This window comes from Myotis nattereri (assembly GCF_964212035.1).
Source record: "Myotis nattereri genome assembly, chromosome: 1".
NCBI lineage: Eukaryota > Metazoa > Chordata > Mammalia > Chiroptera > Vespertilionidae > Myotis > Myotis nattereri.
Genome location: NC_138075.1, coordinates 184537194 through 184557437, shown reverse-complemented (window position 1 = coordinate 184557437; position 20244 = coordinate 184537194). Strand labels below are relative to the sequence as shown.

At 36.6% G+C, this 20244-nt stretch overlaps 1 protein-coding gene across 1 annotated transcript; it reads left to right on the top strand.

Moving 5' to 3' along the window:
• Nucleotides 1–308: 308 nt before the first annotated feature.
• Nucleotides 309–20132, top strand: AFP (alpha fetoprotein; the record flags this gene model as incomplete). The annotated part of the gene is made up of 14 exons (XM_081082861.1): nucleotides 309–393; nucleotides 1188–1239; nucleotides 1727–1859; nucleotides 3634–3845; nucleotides 4924–5056; nucleotides 6147–6244; nucleotides 9435–9564; nucleotides 11826–12040; nucleotides 13684–13816; nucleotides 14366–14463; nucleotides 15035–15173; nucleotides 17457–17680; nucleotides 18781–18913; nucleotides 20088–20132. 14 exons carry the CDS (start codon nucleotides 309–311, stop codon nucleotides 20130–20132), a joined length of 1830 nt encoding a protein of 609 aa, XP_080938987.1.
• Between the last annotated feature and the right edge of the window lie 112 nt (nucleotides 20133–20244).

Genomic DNA, 20244 nt, shown 5'->3' with positions numbered 1-20244 from the left:
CTCTTTGAATATTATATAGTTTGAAAAGAATATTTGTTATATTTTCAACATGGGATGAATTTTCAAGTTGCTTTTTTCTTTTTCCACCCAAAAGAGGCCTGTGTCCTTGAACATTAAATACAAATAATCCCTGTGCTGTTAATTATTGGCAAGTGGTCCATTTCAACCTAAGGAAATAAAGTAACAGATACGCCAATAAAAGATTACTAGTTAACAGGCATTGCTTGAAAAGGGTATAAAAGAATTTCAGCATGATTTTCAGTATTCTTGCCTGACCTTTGCCAACAACAACGAAATAACTAATAACTATGAAGTGGGTGGTATCAATTCTTTTAATTTTCCTACTAAATACCACTGAATCCAGGACAATGCATAACAATGCATATGGAATAGGTAAGATATTTTGTTTTACTTTTATGTCTTTTCTCTATATTAAAATTCTTAAATTTGAATTTATTCATTTATCTTAATTTATTCATCACCCTTACTGTTCTACACAGGGGGAATATTTAATTGGTGAATATTATTAAAAACATGATAAATTTGTAACTTTACAAGAGGTTTACAAAATTATGGCAGTGCTTAATATCTGTGAATGCTTTGTATTCTTCATGTTGAATTCATTTTTGTACAGTATTTATTCAATTGATATACCTATTTACTTTGATATATTATATATATATAGTATATATATATATATCTCACCATAATCCTGGTTCCATTACATGCAAAACCCCCTCAGACTGGTAAAATAAGTAATATAAGTAACATCTTTATTCTTTATTTTAGAGAAAAATGGGTTATTTAACTGAAGAAGAAACAATGTGACTGGGATACAAATGGGCAAACTATGGTGTAAATATGTTCAAAAGAATGGTGAAAATTAGTAATTATAATCACTGTATTTCCAAGCCTGTTAGAGCATCACAGTACAGGGGAGAAACAAACAATTAGAAGATATAAAATATGGATTTTTAGTGTTAAGTCTACTATAAATTATTCTTAACTTTGTTTCTTAGTTTTCTTAAGTACAAAATTAAGATGTTTGGATAGATGATCCTTAATGTCTTCTTATTTCTAAAATTGTTTACCTTTAACTTAAATACAAACATTTACATGTGATAATGATTACTTTTCTGGTTGCAAATGAAAACACCATTTTTCATGAAGTTTATTTTGCTTTCCAGCTTCCATACTGGATTCTTCCCAATGCTCTGCAGAGGTGAATTTAGCTGATCTGTAAGTTTTGCTTGTGTAGATCCACTTTAAATGTGCAAAGCAATGATAATTTTAGTTAAGTAATTAAATAAAATTGGGTAGTCCTATGATTTTTTTAAAATATAAAAGCATAGCCCAGCCTGGTGTAGCTCAGCGGTTGAGCATCGACCCAGGAACCAAGAGGTCACAGGTTTGATTCCTGGTCAGGGCATATGCCCAGGTTGCGGGCTCAATCCTCAGTGGGGGTGTGCAGGAGGAACTTCTTTTATAGAAAACTCACTTATTTTGATTTTAACAAATATGTGTATATTTATGGGGAATGAGGACAAGAAGAATGATTATATTTTTCCTGAATGGCTAGAACTTAATTTCACATGAATGTTTAACAAAGGTTACCCCCTAAATAGGTCGTAACATAAAAAAACCAAAAACAAGTAAAAACTAAACTTTAGAGAAAGAAGCTTGATATAATGTGCTTCTTAAGCATTCATGTGTATTTTTGTTCCAGAGCTACCATATTTTTTGCCCAGTTTGTTCAAGAAGCCACTTATCAGGAAGTAAACAAAATGGTAAAAGATGTATTGCCTGTAATTGGGAAACCCACTGGCAATGAACAGCCTGCAGGGTGTCTAGAAAACCAGGTGAGTGAATAATAATAATAATAATAATAATAATAATAATAATAATAATAATAATTTGACCAAACTAAATTTGACCAAAATTTAACATGCAGAAGAGAAGATACAGGGATAGCATAAGAAACACATTTAAATATTTGAAGAATTATTGTGTGAAAGAGGCATTAGATTAATTCTGAATTGCTAAAGAGGGTAGAAGAGAAAACAATGAGTGACTATTATAAAGAGACAATATAAGCCTGGTGATTAGGAGCTAATGTTCTGATATAAGAGCATCTGGGTGATCATAGGCGTATTTCTTAACTTCTTTAACCTTTAGCTTCCTTATCTATAAAATAAGGAATAATAATAGCTTCCATTTCAGGATTATCATGGAAATTGATATAATATTAGTAATAGAATTAATTTTTATTAAGCACAGAGTTACATACATATTGATACTCAAAATATTTTATGACATAGAACATAGCACCAATGAATCAGAATGGCTGTCCAGTGAGCCAAGAGACCCTGGCTGGGGCTTATTGGCAGAATATCAGCTTTGCTTGCAAATATAAATTGATTAAATCTTTATGATAGTCCAAAGGATAGATGCTAATCTTCCAGTTGAGGAAGCCGAGTCATAGAGCGGCGCAGTAACTTGCTTAAAGGAGCCCAGATATAACCAGGATTTCAACGAGGCCATGTGGCTGCAGCACTGATACCCCTGGAAGCTTCACTACACTGCACCCTGCACTGCAGTGAATGCGAGATGCACAGCTCATAGGGTTACCTAGCAAACAGCAATAACAAAACTTGAAGCCCACTTACATTTGAATTTCAGGTAAATAATGAATACTCTTTCTAGTATAAGGGTATTCTAATGTGGAAGATCAATAAATAATAGTTATTGTTACTTTATTTCAATATAGAAAAGAACTTGATAGTAATTAGAGCAACCCTAATTATGGAGCAAAATGCCCAGAGAATCCTTTGTCATGGTGGGTTGGTGAAGTGGCCAAAAGACAATGTGCTTGGAATATTTAGAGGAGATACCCTTTAAAAGATATAAAGCACTTTTTAATCTGAATTTGATGATTTAATAAAGACCCCTGTTTTGCATCTCTATTTCTGGCTTGTCCTGATAATCTTTTAAGGATGTGTATAAATTCAACATCATACATTTCATATTGCAACTATCTCAGAGGAGAGATTCAGCATAATTTCACAGATTGGCAATTTATCTTTATAAAGTTAAAGGCATGATTTTTATGTAGCTTAGGTACTGGAAGACATACTTAAGATATCCCCAATTCTCTAAATGTTAGCAGCTCTGAAAGCTAAATTAAAAGTTCCCTGAAATGAATGAAACACAGGATTCCTCAGTGTCATTCTTCAGAATATTGGTGGCATCATCTGACCCTGGTAAAGTTAAGACAACACAAAAGGATTTTAAATACTTAAAATGTACATTTTAAAATATTTTGGGTAAATCTGTAATTATGCCCCATGAAAATGTTCGAAGTTATTTTTGTTCCATTTCAGAATATTTTTTTGGCCTAAAAATAATATCCAGTGTGGTGATTATGGGGGAGAAGGCAGTGGGTAGAGGTGGAAGAGGGGTTAAATGGTGATAGAAAAAAAAAACACAAAAAAACTACATATATGGGAATTTGTATGGGGAATTATTTCCTTAATCTATAGTCCCGATTTTGGATATTCGAAAAATTTTAATGTGTTTTCCAGATTTTAAAAGTAAAGTCAGTTGTCTTTTATTAAAAAGAAATCTTTCTTTTAGCTCCCTGCCTTTCTGGAAGAAATTTGCCACGAGAAGGAAATTTCTGAAAAGTATGGACTTTCAGACTGCTGCAGCCAACGTGAAGAAGAAAGACATAACTGTTTTCTCGCACATAAAAAGGCCTCTCCAGCATCCATCCCACCTTTCCAGCTTCCAGAACCTGTCACGGGTTGTAAAGAATATAAAGAAAACAGGGAGGCGTTCATGAACCGGTAAGGATCCAAGGCAGAGGTAGATGAAAACCCCAGCAAGGGAGCAGTCCCAAGCAGAATCTAATATTTCTGCAAATGACAGTTGCACTCTCAAACACGGAGAAGTAGAAGCACTGGGTCCTGCACTGGGAAGCTCGGTGAGCAGCTTTCAGTGCTCCTCTCTTTCCTCAGCATGCCAGAGGGATGCTGCGGCGACCACACAGCAGACCCTCCAGTGCTCCTGTGGCCTCTTGGGATACATCTTGGCTTTTCCCTTCTACTCCTCCATTTCGGTTTGCCCAAGGATGCATTAGTACCTCACAAAAGGACTTCTTCCGAGTCAAATATTTGGTGTTTTGAACAAATGTCCTTTAAATAAAGAAATGTGATCCAGGAACATGTGAGGTACACAAAGATGGCTAACATTTGTTGTGCACAGACGTTACAAGAACATGTGTTCTTGCCGCATATGATCAGATTTATGCTCACAGAAGCCCGTGATGTCTTTTTGTCCTTTTTTCTCTTCATTTTCCTTCCTCTTTCCATTTTGCAGATGAGGAGATTGAAGTGTAGAAGATTAAAGAAATTGGCCGAGGACACATTGCTAGTATATCCCCAAGCTGGGATTAGAACCCAGGTTCTCTGTTAAGAAAGCCTGTATCTAACCCTTAATCACTGGTATTCTCCTATGTGGCTACCTAAACCAGAAAACTAGGGGGACTGCCCTTAGAATAAATCTGCTCTGGAGACTGACAAGAGAGATAATTCAATTCTGCACTGAGGAGGAAAACACACCTACCATTCTGTTTTACTCAGTGGTTGTCGGGCCTTGCTGCCCCTTGAGTAGACTTGCTGAAAAGGACACTTTAATAAGAAGCTTAGTCAGCATCTCCGCCTATTTTTTTCTCACATTAGAATATGGTATCTGTTGTCCAATTTTTCCCCCTGGGGATTTTTAGTGAGAAAAATTTTTCATAGCACATGGACAAAAAGTATGATGGTTTTCTGTATTTTTAAACATATTCCACAGTCCACTTCCAAGCAGTAGTGGCCTTATTTTATGTGCTTGTAAATCTTATAGTTCTATTTCATTTCACAGATACATCTATGAGATAGCAAGGAGGCATCCCTTCCTGTATGCACCTATACTTCTTTCTTTGGCTGCTCATTATGACAAAATAATTCCACTTTGTTGCAAAGCTGAAAATGCAATAGAATGCTTCCAAACAAAGGTATTATATTTGTGTGAATATCTGAACCATTACTTTCATCTGGCTATGACTCATTAAAACCAAAGTTAAAAATGGAAATATGCTCTGTATAGAATATCATTTCCAGAATAGAACATATTTTAGCAGTCTGATACTCTTTGGGCTATAAAACCTGAATTTGCTTTGTTTTTATTCATTCACTTATTCTTTCATTCAGCCAAAATTATTTTATTATTAAGGAAGTGAGTCTGGTGGGAATAAAGACAAATGTAGAGTTGATAAATGAAAGAGAGGTAAAAGAAAAAAGTAAAAGAGGATAGAATAGGAGTAGAGGAACAGAAGAAGAGACAAAATAGTGAAAAGAAAACTATGATAAATGCTTTACATTCATTATTTCTTTTAATCCTTAGAACAAATTTGAGGTGTAAGTGCAGTTGACCCAGTTGACCGTTGAACAATGTAAGGGTTAGGTGTTCCTTATGTAAAATGGCATAGATCAATGCATACCATCAGCACTCCACATTCGTGGAATCCTAACCACAGATAACAAATAGCACAGGTACCTATTGACAATATCCACATTTAAGTTGACCTGCACAGTTAAAACTCATGTTGTTATTGTTATTTAACAATCAAGACAACTTAGGTTGAGAGAAGCAAATAGCTTTCATTGGTTTAGGGAGCTAGAATAATACCCACAATTAATTACTTGCCATCAGAAGTCCTACAACAAAAATTTGCAAAGAATGAGGACTATTTCCAGAATGTCAGGCTGTGATACAATCTTATTTTTTTGTGACTGAGCAGACATTTAATAAATTATCAGGTTTCAATCTATCTTACAGTTGTTTATTCATTACCCCAAATATGAAAGTCATAAGATTTTTATTTTAAGGTATTTTTAAAAAATCTATGTGGCATAGATGCACATAAACCAACTTAAAATAATGAATAAATGAATACAGTTCTACAAAAATGTATTGTATTTTAATTTTTAGTGAAAAAATTATTTTATAGAATTTCACAGTTTACCTATATCTGTTTTGGAAATTATTAGAGGCCGTAATAGAAAATACATGCTTTCTTGATGCTTTGTTTCTTTGAATTTTAGGCAGCATCAATTACAAAAGAATTAAGAGAAAGCAGCTTGTTAAATCAACATGTATGTGCGGTAATGAGAAATTTTGGACCCCGAACCTTCGGAGCCATGTAAGTTAAAGTTCTATCTAGCGAACAAGGTGAGGTCTGCAGAACTACCATTTTGTAATTTAAGTTCATTTTTTCTTTGTCACTGTTGTAGTGAGCAGTTTCCTTTGATGAGAGCTCTTGTGATTAAGAAGCACAAAATCTTAGGATTGGAAGAAAGCTAATAGATCAATTTGCTGTTTCACATTTATTAATCTAGATGAGAAAATACTTAAAGAGGGCATCTAAGACTTATACTGCTGATCTATTCTAGATACTCTTACATTCCTGGGCTGTAATCAAATTATACCTCATAGGCTGTTTTTCTACATTCTCTTCAAAATAGATTAGTCTTCCCTGATGTGTCATTTAATATTGTTGGCTTAAGTACAAGTTTTTTATATTAATTTTGCTTTCTACTCTGCTTTAAATTCCATTATGTCAATTGCTGCTTCCCATGAAAACATTCACTTGAGTCAATTAGAATCTAGTCACAGGAGAAAAAGAAATTGTCATGTGTGAAGAACTAGGATGTATTCTAGCTGATGAAAGCAATGTTACTGAAATTTGTGTTCTTGTCTTAGCTGCTAAAAAGCTCAAAGGGAAATTTGGAATTTTTCAATTGGTCATATTAACTCTTACACTTAGCATATTTGCCTTCTCCCTTTTTAAATTGTCTTTCTCTGTCTATCAGCCTATTATATCTATCTTTATCTATCTACTAGTGGTTTGGTGCACGAATTCGTGCACCCTCACCTGGCCTGCAGGATGGGGTTGAAACTGGCTCTTCGACATCCCCCAAGGGGTCCCAGATTGTGATAGGGCATAGGCAAGGCCAAGGGACCCCACCAGTGCACGATGAGGGCTGGGGAGAGATGTGGAAGTTGGCCAGCCAGGAGGCTGCCATATTTGATAGCAAGGGACTGTGACAGGGCTCCAGGGTTGTGTCTGGCCCATCTCACTCAGTCCTGATTGGCCAGACACCAGCAGCAAGCTAACCTACCGGTCAAAGCTTCTGCCCCCTGGTAGTCAGTGCACATCATAGTGGCTGGTCGACTGTCTGCTCCCTGGTGGTCAGTGTATGTCAGCGAGTGGTTGAGTGGCCTTAGCATATCATTAGCATATAATGCTTTAATTGGTTGAATGGACGACCAGACGACCGGCCACTTAGCATATTAAGCTTTTATTATATAGGATATCCTATTTTCTATCTATCTATCTATCTATCTATCTATCTATCTATCTATCTATCATCTATCATCTATCTAATCTTTTCACCCACCCATCCTACTTCTATTTCATTTCTTTTATCTTTGTTGTTACAATGAAGAGGAATATAATATAAGTCCAGTTAAATCATCTAGTTCAACCTCTTCATTTTACACATGAGTAACTTGAAGGCCACAGTAATTAAAGTACTTTATCCAAGAGCATACTGCTGGACATCAGAAGCCAGTTTTCTACGTCCTGTCATGATTTATTTTATTTAATTATACCTATTTGTCTACTGCGTCAGTGATCTTTAATTTTCTATATTCTGACAATGAGACATTGAAGTCAGATATAAAGATCAGAACTACCAATGGTTTAGAGCTTGCTATCAAATATGGCAGCCGCTGGCCTCATGTAGCTACTGAGCATTTGAAAGGTCACTAGTGAAAATGGGAAACTGGGCTCTAAGTGTAAAATATACACCAGATTCCAAAAACTTTGTATGAAGAAGAGGATGTACAAGATATCATTAGTAGGTTTTAATGTTGATTACACATTAAGATAATGTATATTTTAAAAATTTTACATTCAATATTATTTTGTATTAGTTTCAGGTATACAGCATAGTGGTTAGACAATCATATATTTTACAAAGTGATTCCCTGGCTATTTCCAATACCCAACTGGCACCATAGATAGTTAATACAATATTATTGCCTATAATCTTTATGCTGTACTTCATGTCCATGTGACTATGTTGTAACTATTAATTTGTACTTCTTAATCCCTTCATCTTTTTTTACCCCATCCCCCAACACCTCCTCCCCTCTGGCAACCATCAACCTGTTCTCTGTATTAAAATAATATTTTTGATGTGTGGTGTTAAAATATATTATTAAAGTGAATTTAACCTCTTTTATTTTACTTTTCAATGAAACTGCTAAAAGTTTTTAAATTACACACTGTTCAAAATATTCTTCAAATTTTATGATGAAATATTTCTAGTATAGGAAACATCTGAGCTACTAATCAAAAATATTAATTATATGCATTCACATATATTTTTTGCTTATTTGCTTGTAAATTACACATTTGAGAATATTGCACACAATAGAAGTCTAGATTAAAGTGTTTAATCATGGAGTTAGGTCCAAGATTGACTGAAATTTTTTCTTGGGAGAGGTTAAATTTACGTTTTACCCTCTCATTCTATTAGAAATTTAAAGATTGATTCATTAACGGGTTTAGTTAAATTTATCTTAGTAATAACTATAAATTAGATATTTTTATAATGAATTTATTATTTGATACTCATAAGTGATTAAATTTAAATGTTGTGAATTTATGAAGAAAAATTATCTTCATCAGTAGTAGCATCACCAGCTGCTCTAGGGAGTAGGGGTTTCACCTAGATATCTCTTAAATTTAATGAAATGCAGGAGGAAAAATATTTTTATGTCTCACCTCCCTTTTGGGCCACACTACATGTCTTGGTATGATGACACATCTGAATGCTTATTCTTCTCCATTTTCGTGTTCCATTTTATTTATTTACACATACAGACCCCTCCCTGTATTCTCAGAATTATTATTTTTTTCCTCCCAAGTAAAAAATGATTGTCATTCTCATGGAATTTTCCATTTCTTACTTGTTTATCCTTTTTTAATTTCTTCATCCCACTCACTACACTGTTCCTAAGTGCTCAGCATCAAGGATGAACAGCAAAAAGGTAGGTTTCATCACAATTCCCAGGAAGCGTTTTAGGTAAAGACAAGTCACTTCTAAACCCTTTGTGGGACCAGGTCATAATTACAGAGCCACTCCCTTGAGAAATTTCTCCAACCAACAGGACTTGTAGCACTTTTCTTTCCCTCTTGAAATAACAAGGACATTTCAGTTCTTTGTCTTTGGAAATGAAATTATATTTCTACTTGATAAATGTTATTTAATTTTGATAAATAACCAAGATTTATTTCAAATTCTTTTTCTCTCTCTCTTTAGAACCATTACAAAATTGAGTCAAAAGTTTCCCCAGACTAATTTTACTGAAATTCAGAAACTGGTCCTAGATGTGGCTCACACTCATGAGGAATGCTGCAGAGGCAACGTGCTGGAGTGTCTGCAGGATGCGGTGAGGAGTCTTGCTTCCTAAAAAAAGAAAAGACATATTTCCACTCCCTTTTCTTTCTTTTGTTCTCATTCTAAACGGGGGAAGGCGATCTGACTTGAGCTGGTCACAGGAGATGGTAGCTAGCTGACTCAGTGAAGTTACACTTGGTGCTAGTGAAGCAAACGGTCTTTTGTTGATCCTGCCTTTCACTTAAGGGATGTTCTCCTCTTGTGAGTTCACCACCCATTCATTCTTACTCCTGAAGGAGATGGAACCATCTCAGAAGGCCTCCACATCAGATTTTTTTTTTGGAGGGGGGGGGGCAGACTCTTTACTTTTAATGTATTTGGTTTTCATCCATTTGTTTTTTTCATTTGACAAAGACATATTAAATAATTCCTATGCAATAGCCACTGTAAAGGACATTTGTCATCAGTGCACATGCTGACCTCAAGGCATTTATAGGCTGATATGAGAGCTAAGACAGATGCCTCCTTGGGGTAGGCATTGTCTTTTGTTTATTGTTATCTCCATAGGCTGCCAGCACAATGCCTGGCACCTGGGAGGCACTCTATTATATATTAACTAGAGGCCCGGTACACAAAAATTCGTGCACTGGGGGGAGGGGTCGGGTGGGGAGGGGATCCCTCAGCCCAGTCTGCACCCTCTCGCAGTCCGGGAGCCCCCAGGGGATATGCGACTGGGGAGTGGGCCTAAGTCATTAGTCAGACATCCTTAGTGCTGCTGCTGAGGTGGGAGAGGCTCTCGCCACCACCGCTGTGCAGACCAGCCATGAGTCGGCTTCTGGCTGAGCGGCGCTCCCCCTGTGGAAGCACACTGACCACCACGGGGCAGCTCCTGTGTTGAGCATCTGCCCCCTGGTGGTCAGTGCACATCATGGAGACCAGTTGTCCCACCATTAGAGTCAATTTGCATATTTCCCTTTTATTATATAGGATATATTTAGCATATGACTACAACAAAGTAACACAGAAACTATTCTATAAGGTAAAGCTATAGCCATTCCAAAGAGAGGTGCCAATGAAGGGTTCTAGGAAAATTAAAAACCAAGACCAATCCACGCCAACAACAGAATCCGTGGAGAATGCCATATCAGTCACAATTTGAGCAGTGTGGCATTGATCTATTTTGGCCAACCCTAGGCTCCCTAGATATTGTACGAGAGGCCTGTCTATTCCCAAATCACTCCCTCTCTGGTCCCTATGATATACCTTCTTCTCCAAGGGGGCTTAAACATGGTTTCCAGAAGGTGGAAAGTGAGGGTAAAATGTTCATTTCAGTGGCGATTTGGCTGAGCTAGTCTCGGAAGTCAGTGAGGAGTCACAACTGCAGGGAGAGTGACAGTCTTTGAGCACAGGCAGAGACCCTGGTGTAAGGAGTGGGGGGAAGATGAACTGAGATGGGGCTGCCACCAAGACAGATTTTCTTATTTTATTGACTTTTCCTTTTAGAAGTATTTACATGCAGATAAGGGACAGTAAATGAGAACAATTTTGTCTTTCTTTGAGGTCAGTTTTAATTGACAATTTTATTACTTTGTATAGTCATTTAAAAATTAGTTTTTAAATTTTCTGGAACTCATAACCACTTTTTTTTTTAAGTAGAAACATTAAGTTCAATATGGCATGTAACTTGGATTTTACTGACTGAATAATGGGTTCTAATCGTCCCTTCTGAGAATGCACAGAATGTTCAGTCCTGTCAGATGAATGTGTACATTCTATTGCTTTCTGGCCACTTAGGTGAACTATTTCATTATTGATATACTGCCCTCTGGAGGTCATTATGGGTCACTGCAGATTGTTTTGTTAAAGATAGAGCAGAATATTTGCTCTCCATGTTATATCAACAGCAAATGTGTTTAGCAGCAAATTTCACCATTAATAGAAAGCTATACATAAATGTGCACTTTATTTGGTTTGAGGAGTACATTTATATTTTGTTTTTAAAAGATTCACATTAAAATAAATGAGTAGGTTTTAGGGGACCACTATCAAAAAAACTGAATAAACAGGGGTAGAAAGAAGTGAGGAAAGGCAACATTGGGAGAAAGCACTAAAATAGGAGACAAGGTAAAATGTCTTCTTCTTTCCTTACTTTTATTATCCTTCCTTTTCCTTCCTTCCTTCCTTCCTTCCTTCCTTCCTTCCTTCCTTCCTTCCTTCCTTCCTTCCTCTCTCCCTCTCTCCCTCCCTCCCTGAAACTGGCCCTGAGGTTATGCATTAAACCTTAAAATGTATACTTTATTTTTCCTATCACAGGAAAAAATTATGTTCTACATATGTTCTCAACAAGATACTCTGTCAAGCAAAATAGCAGAATGCTGCAAATTGCCCACACTTGAACTTGGTCAATGCATAATTCATGCAGAAAATGATGACAAACCTGAAGGTTTATCTCCAACTCTAAATAGGTTTTTAGGAGAGAGAGATTTCAACCAATTTTCTTCAAGGGAAAAAGACCTCTTTATGGCAAGGTAAACACACTCTATCAATGTACATTCACACAAGTAAAGATTATGTAGCTGACAGCTTTGTGTTGTTGAAATGGGGAGTGAAGGCCATGAATTTTTAGCTTGGTATGTGAGAATAATGCTAGAATGTCCTTAGCCAAAATATATATCTGAGCAGATAACTAAGGAATAAGGAATGAAATCTATCTTATATTGATGGGACTTTCGCCATTACTATTATTAAATGCTTGCTTTTTAGGCTGCATTTTATTTTGTATGAATTTCTCTAGAATCTGAAGCATTGTCATCCGTGTATGGATTACTCATAGGAAGATCACATTTGAATTTCCACATAAGATGTGACCTTTTTTTAAAAGAAGGGCTCATGATTCAGAATGTGATTTTTCATTGTGCATATTTTATGCCCCCCCCCCCAATGTAATGCTATAGTTAATGCTAGGTAAAAGGAATTTTATTGGGACAGTTTATTTGCTATTTATTGAATTCATGTTTTATTTTTGTAAGAAAATAGAAAGGTTTTTAGAGACATTTGCAGTCCAGTAATTTGTTGTAATTGATGGGGCATATTCTCATTCTGTTTGCCTTAAGGGAACAAGCAGTCTATGCATTTTCCTTTATTGTACAGTGTATATCTATGGACACTATTAGAGGAGGAATTTGTGCAGCTCTTAGGACATTATACATAATGATCTCCAAAGTTCTTTCTAAATTTAAGAGTCTGCTTCTAATGTAGTAATGAAAATAATGGCCCAATTGTTTCTCTTTAATATTCCCCGAGGATATTACTCTATTTTTACATTAAAATTAGACATTCACACATTGTTTTCACAGCTAAATAAAATTATGCAAAATAAGAACAAAGCCGAGATTTAAGAACCCATATTGACAATTTATTGGTAGCAGAACTAACATAACCCATTTCTATAATCTGGGAATGTAATTAGTAAACTCAAGAGTTATCTTTAAATTTACACATCCATACATGTCCACAGCTTGTTGTTTATATAATTGAAGCAGTTCTTCAATTGGAAAGGTTCTTTGCAGTAGACATTTTCTCAGCTGAGAATGATCTTCCCCCAGATACTTGTGTGGCTTCCTTCACCCAGGTTTCTGGTCTAAAAGAGCTACCAGAGGGAGTTTTCTTGACCACACACTTTAACTTAGGTGTTACCTCCTTTTCTCTCTTCTAACTTCCTTTATTTCTCTTCATTGATTTATCACCACTGGAAATTAGATGACACATTTCTTGTTTTTTTTTTTTTTTTTTTTTTTTTTTTTTTTTTTTTTCTGCCCCCTATAATGCATGCTTTGGAGAAGTCAGGTATTTTATCTTATACATTATTGAAAATTTGCTACTTAAAGTAATGCTTGCATAGAGTCAGCACTGGAAAAATATTCGTTGAATAAATGAATGTAAAATCCACAATTAAAAAGCCAAAATTAAGGTTGCAAAAGAAGATAAGACACAGCATTTTAAAACAAATGGGGGTATTATAATTTGTACTGATAGTTTTGTCATGCAGATAGTTTAAATTATATATGATCTCCAGGTTTATTTATTTGAATTTTAATTTCTGCTTGCCATATAACAAAGGAAGAATTTATCTATTAATTATAATAACATGTTTTTTTCACACATATTTCAGATTTACTTATGAATATTCAAGAAGACATACTAAGTTTGCTGTCCCAGTAATTCTAAGAGTTGCTAAAGGATATCAGGAGTTGTTGGAGAAGTGTTCCCAGTCCCAAAACCCTCTTGAATGCCAGGATAAAGGGGTAAATTGCTCTGGCTTTGTAGGGAGAATATGAAATACTGGATTGATATCATCCATTAAAAATGCTGTTAGTTTGAAATTATTTAGTTATTAACTAACGGTTAGCTAGTTATATCTATTAATTAGTCATCTAGATATTAAGTAGTTATTAACTAGTTGTCAACAACTAGTGGCTTACTTTGGAAATAAAAATGTTACCCATAAGTTCTTTGATGCACAGAATAAAAATAATATTCATTTTTAACAGTCCAGAAAGGCAAGAATTTGTATAGAAACAACTGCAATCCTTTATCCAAAGATTGAATTCCGTCATCAAATAACTTGGTGATTCACAAAGTTTTAAACTTACTCTTCTCAAAGTCCATTTTCTTTAATTCTCACAATTGAAACTTTGCCATCTTTAATATATTTTTTTAAAAAAATCCTCTAAAATTGCTTTCTCTAAGATTGGTATCATCATAGAATAAAATATTATTGGTCAATTTTTACATACAAAGTTGTGTGTCCAGGAAGAGAGAAAAAATGTATGAAATAATGTTTGTATTTTTAGGAAGAAGAATTAGAGAAATATATCCAGGAGAACCAAGCATTGGCAAAGCGAAGCTGTGGCCTCTTCCAGAAACTAGGAGAATATTACTTACAAAATGCGTATGTTTTTTTTTTTAAGCAGTATTTTTGGTGATTTAAAATTACGAACTGGTGAGGGAAATATACATCTACATTAGTCTCTCATCTGACTCTAATTTCAGCTCCTATTTCAGATTGGGAGTCAGTATAATGTGATCACCCAATTTCCTCTGGGAGAAGGCAGCCCTCCCCATTCCCTAGCTCAGGAAGCAACATGCATGGCCTGTGAAGTCTGATCTGTGGCACTCACTTTGGTTTCCCCCAAATCAAGCTGTAAAGCTATTTATTCTGTCAAAGTCTGTCTTGGTTAAAGCACCAAAAAATCAAAGTTAAAATCAATGAAACTTCTGAGGTTGGGAATAGGAGTCAACCTTCTGCCCAGGGGTTGCTTTCCCATTGTGATTGTTGGTATAACAGGAGTATAAGGGGTGGTTGTTAGAATAATCAAATCTCAAAAGTTAGTCCAAATACCATGTGGATGATAAAATGAGCTGAGTTCATGTCGTCTGACACCAAAAGATTGTCTTGGAGGAGAAGTAAGTCCAAAGACTCGTGAATGACTCAGCAGGATTTGGTGACAAATGTCTTTCAGGTTTCTTGTTGCTTATACAAAGAAAGCTCCTCAGCTGACCCCTCCTGAGCTGATGACCTACACCAGAAAAATGGCAAGTGCAGCAGCCACCTGTTGCAGGCTCAGTGAGGAGAAACAACTGGCCTGTGGTGAGGGAGCGGTGAGTGTTTTGTCTAGTCTCATCTGGTGTCTGCCCTGCTTGATTGAAAGGGCCTCAAAATTCCCATGCAGGGGAAATGGTAGAAACCAATGCGGAGGGAACTTTAGTAGACTTACTCATTTAGTTGAAAGGGTGTGAGAACTCAGCTCTGATCAGTTAGCATGTGGCTAGGCTTCCTGTTCTAGAATGGCGGGTGGAAATGCAACCAGTTTATTCAACAATGTCTGAGCAAGCTTTTCATAAAGGGAGGAGAAAATGGCCAACACATTATTCACTCCATGACTTCCTTGTTTTGTTCACTAAATATGTACTTTAATGTTGAAAAGAAAGAAAAAGAAGCTTCATTTTTGATTGATTAAAATTAGCCATGTTATTTTTAGCCATACTTATACTTTTATCATTTGTAGTATAATCGTATTGTGATTTTAGGAATAAGTTGTTCCCTTTTGGGTGTAGGGTACAGAACATGGTAAGTCCCATGTTCTCAGTAGTAAAATGACTGATGTCACCAGTGTCCTACATATGATTACAGGTTTTTTAAAAAATCTTTTCCTTTAAAGTCACAATTATGACCAAAATTGTATACAAATTTTTCCCCTTTTCTCTTTTTAATGATGGGGAGTGATTTACCAATTAGTCTTCATATCTTGGGACTTTTCACCAGAGACTAGAAGGAAAAGGAGAATTTCTTGTGATTAAGCATTATCTTAGTTTTTTATTGAATTCCACTTGGGGTCCAGTGCACGAATTTGTATACCTTGAAAACTACTGTGGGCTGCGAGGCTGTGGTAGGCACAGGGGCAGGTCTCGGCCCATCCTCCGCACCCCCACCCAAGCCCCTCCCACCACTGCCCCTGGTCCCCTGTCTGCTGGCAGCCCCACTCCCACCACTGCTCCCACCATGGCTGCCACTGCTGATGGTGCCAACCCCGCTCGCACCCACTGAAGGCGTGGAGCGATTGGGGCCTGTGCCAGCAGTAGATGTGAATGGGGCTGGTGCTGTCAGTGGATGTAAACAGTGGCTGCTGCCCTGATCACCCCTCAGGAGCAGGGGGAGGTGTAAAAGCCCTCAGGGACGATTAGGGCCAGCAGCCGCCACTTGTACCCACTGATGGCATCGAGTGATCAGGACCAGTGCCAGCTGTGGGTGTGAGTGGGGTTGGCACTGGCAGTGGGTGCGAGCAGCAGCTCTGGCGTCAGCAGCAGGTGCAAGCACTGGGTGAGACTGCAGTACATGAGAGCAAAGAATTTTCAGTAACCACCAGAGGCTCGCCCCAATAACAGCAACTGATGCCCCACCTTGGTCTGGCATTTCTGCTCACCTGCTCCACCATCCTGCTGCCCACCATGTTCTACACACACCCCTTGGTAGTCAGCACACGTCATAGTGACTGGTTGTTCAGTTGTTTGGTTGTTCCGATTGTTCTGCCGTTCAGTCTGTTTGCATATTAGCCTTTTACTATATAGGATATGTTGGGAGGATGCAGGAATGTAGGATAGTGCAATGGTTCCAGAGTGTGTTCTGGGGGGCTCCTAACTACAGTCCTTTCCCACTTGTTAGTCATTTCACATGGGGTAAGCTAGTTACCTCACTATGCTTGATGAGCATTTTCATCTGGCATTGGAGAATAAAAATCGTGCCATCCTCATGAGACAGCTGTCACGAGGTAATGCGCCTAAGCCATTTGTATTAGGACTAGCCTAAGACCTAGTGTGCACAAAAAGTATGTTGGCCCTTAATACAAGTTATTAGTAAGTGCTTCAAAATAGCTCCAAAGTATGGAAGGTAGGAGGATTCCACATTAGGAAAGCCTTACACACACACACACACACACACACACACACACACACACACACACGCAGTGACTAAGTTTGTGCTATTCTTATCTTCAGAAGGTGATTCTTTGGTCCCAAAAGTAAAATAGAGAACTCAACCACATAACAAGGAAAATGTAAGCCATGGATTGATTTCTTAGGTCAGGGAAGATACGTTTTCCCCTTTGGAATCATCTTTCAAAGAACTAAAATAGAGTTGAAGAGACTATCTTCAACATCACCTATAGAACATCTGTCACTAAATGCTGAGGTTCATCCCAAATAAATGGGTAAACAAGAATCTAGAATGTAACAATACATGATCCTACACAGACAGCACATTTTCTTATAATACTAATTAAGCTATAATACATTAAAAATTATTGCAATGATTTTCTGGAAACCTGAATCAATTTTATGGCTAATGCTCAATCCCCTTGCTTTCTCTTTTCCCATTCTCCTAATTAGGCGGACGTTATTATTGGCCAATTATGCATCAGGCATGGAGAGACGCCTGTAAACGCTGCTGTTGGCCAGTGCTGCACTTCTTCGTATGCCAACAGGAGGCCATGCTTCAGCAGCTTGGTGGTGGATGAAACATATGTCCCTCCACTGTTCTCTGATGACAAGTTCATCTTCCATAAGGATCTGTGCCAAGCTCAGGGTGTAGCACTGCAAACAATGAAGCAACAGTAAGTAAGAAATTGTTATTTGATAACATGGAGAAGGCTGACAACACCAAGTAGCAGTTGATATTTCTATGCTACACACCCAACACTCTTGGGCTCCTCAGGAGAACAGTATTACTCCAAAGCACTGAAAGTGGCTTTCAAAATAGTCTTCTCTCAGTGACTTCACAGCCTCACTGGGATGTAGAGCTGGAAAAACTCAGTAAGGCAGGCAATTCCCTGTTTGTCAAAGCAGTCTCTACTGGCACTATTGTGGTAATGTTATTTTGGGACTGAGGAAAATGGACAATTTATTTTATGGAATTAGGATATATCTTTACAATAAGTCTGGGTACTTTCATTCCAAAACACCACTGAATCTTTTTTCACATAATTTACTCTTTGAAAAGAATAACTATATTTAATTCAGCCATGAAGTGTGGGTGTTTAGAAATGGAGTGCACATTTCAATTAATTGTGGGAGGCATTCTGTAATGGTAATGCAAGTCAATGAGACACATGGTCTCCAAATCCCCATGCATTTTAATACTCGCCTGTTTTGTAAATGGTCTTCCTTCATTTTGGAAAACCTGGTCTTCCCTTTTTTCTCTGTTAAAATCTGGGGCATGTTGCAAGGTACAGTAAGAATGCTATTTCTTCTGGCAGGCCTTTCCTCTTGCTCCATCCAACATTAATTCCAACATGAAAGCACTGCTCAATGAGTAGAGCAGGCAGTTAGTATTGCTAATGCACAGGTAAGGGTGTCATAATTATGAATGGCAGGTGTTGGGAAATCTAGGCCTTTGAGAAGAGAGAATCGGAAACAATATTCTGGATAATTAAGAAATAGACTGTATTTCACTACATGTAAGTGTGGTAAAACTATTAAATAATGTTTCCTCTATCATCTGCACAAATGCAGACCAGTGGAACACTTGGCATGTTTCTAGATGTCTTTCTAATGAAAGTATCAGACAAGTGAGTTAAGTCTGGTTATGGGCTGATGGAAAGAGGGTTTATGGTGAGGGTTGCCAAGACTCTGAATATTCTCTACGAGGAAGGCTTTAGAAAAATATCATTGCATAATAGACTTCTCTCGTATTTTGTTTTGTTTTAAATCATAGGTTTCTCATTAACCTTGTGAAGCAAAAGCCACAAATATCAGAGGAACAACTTGAAGCTGTTATTGCAGATTTCTCTGGCCTACTGGAAAAGTGCTGCCAAGGTCAAGAACAGGAAGTCTGCTTTGCAGAAGAGGTATGTGCAGCTCATTTTCACACTCAGAAGACTTGGTACAGGATTTTCTGCAATGAATAGTGAAAAGAACACCCCACTGATCTATACCTTAAAAATAATGCCAGAGAGATGTAAATGTCATCTAGAAATAGACTGAAGAATTATGTGACATTTAAAAAATAATCACAGTTTTCTCACCAAATATTAGGAAGTAGTATGATTTTAAATATATTAAGAAAATTACTAATTTTGATTTATTTCCTAGTAGGTAAAATAATAAATTGAATATATAACTGATTGATGGTAATTTAAGTAGTTTCTGACCTAAAATTTATCTGTTCAGATGAATATATTAAATGGATTATTAGCAAATGAAATGTGCAAACAGGATCCTGGGGGAATATTTACAGAAAATATATTTGAACTCCTTAGGAAGCATAGCTTTGAATATCAACAGAGTAGTAGTTAGAAATTATCTTAATCTAATTATTTAGCAATTTTGGCTGTATTTGTAATTGGCTACATTTTGTAAGTCTTTAGTTTATATTATTAAACATTTAAATATAGCATCACTACATTTAAAAAATATATTGTATAATTTAGCCTTTTTGCCAATTTTGTCTATTTCCTAGTGTAAAAGTTTAGATTTTTTAATATGAATTCCAAAGATATATAATACTTAGAAATCTTGAGCTTTTCAATAGATAATATAATTAAATGTGCTTGAGTGTGTACAGAAATTAGTGTAGGGAAAACAAAATCTACTATTGATCTGAATGGATTTTTCTCTCTCTCTGGCTGCCATTGTCCCAGCTTGTTGGCATCAGAAATGTATATCTTTATTTTTAACTTGGTTCATCTATAAACTTTCGAGATCACCCTTGGATAGTGGGGAATTAACTGTATGACTAGAACAGTAACTAATTTCTTTATTTAATGCAATGATTCTCAACCTTCCTAATGCTGTGACCCTTTAATACAGTTCCTCATGTTGTGGTGACCCCCAATTTCATTGTTACAAATTGAACATAATTAAAGCATAGTGATGAATCACAAAAACAATATGTAATTATATATGTGTTTTCCGATGGTCTTAGGTGACCCCTGTGAAAGGGTCGTTCGACCCCCAAAGGGGTCGCGACCCGCAGGTTGAGAACCGCTGATCTAATGATTCTTATTTGTTCTTACTTTGCAGGGTCCAAAACTGATTTCAAAAACTCGTGCTGCTTTGGGAGTTTAAATTATCTCAGGTAACAAAACGTTCAGACAAAGCTAAATATTGTTGATATTCCCCAAATATCACTCTATAGTGAAATACATCCTAACAACTATTATTAAATGCTCTTCCTACC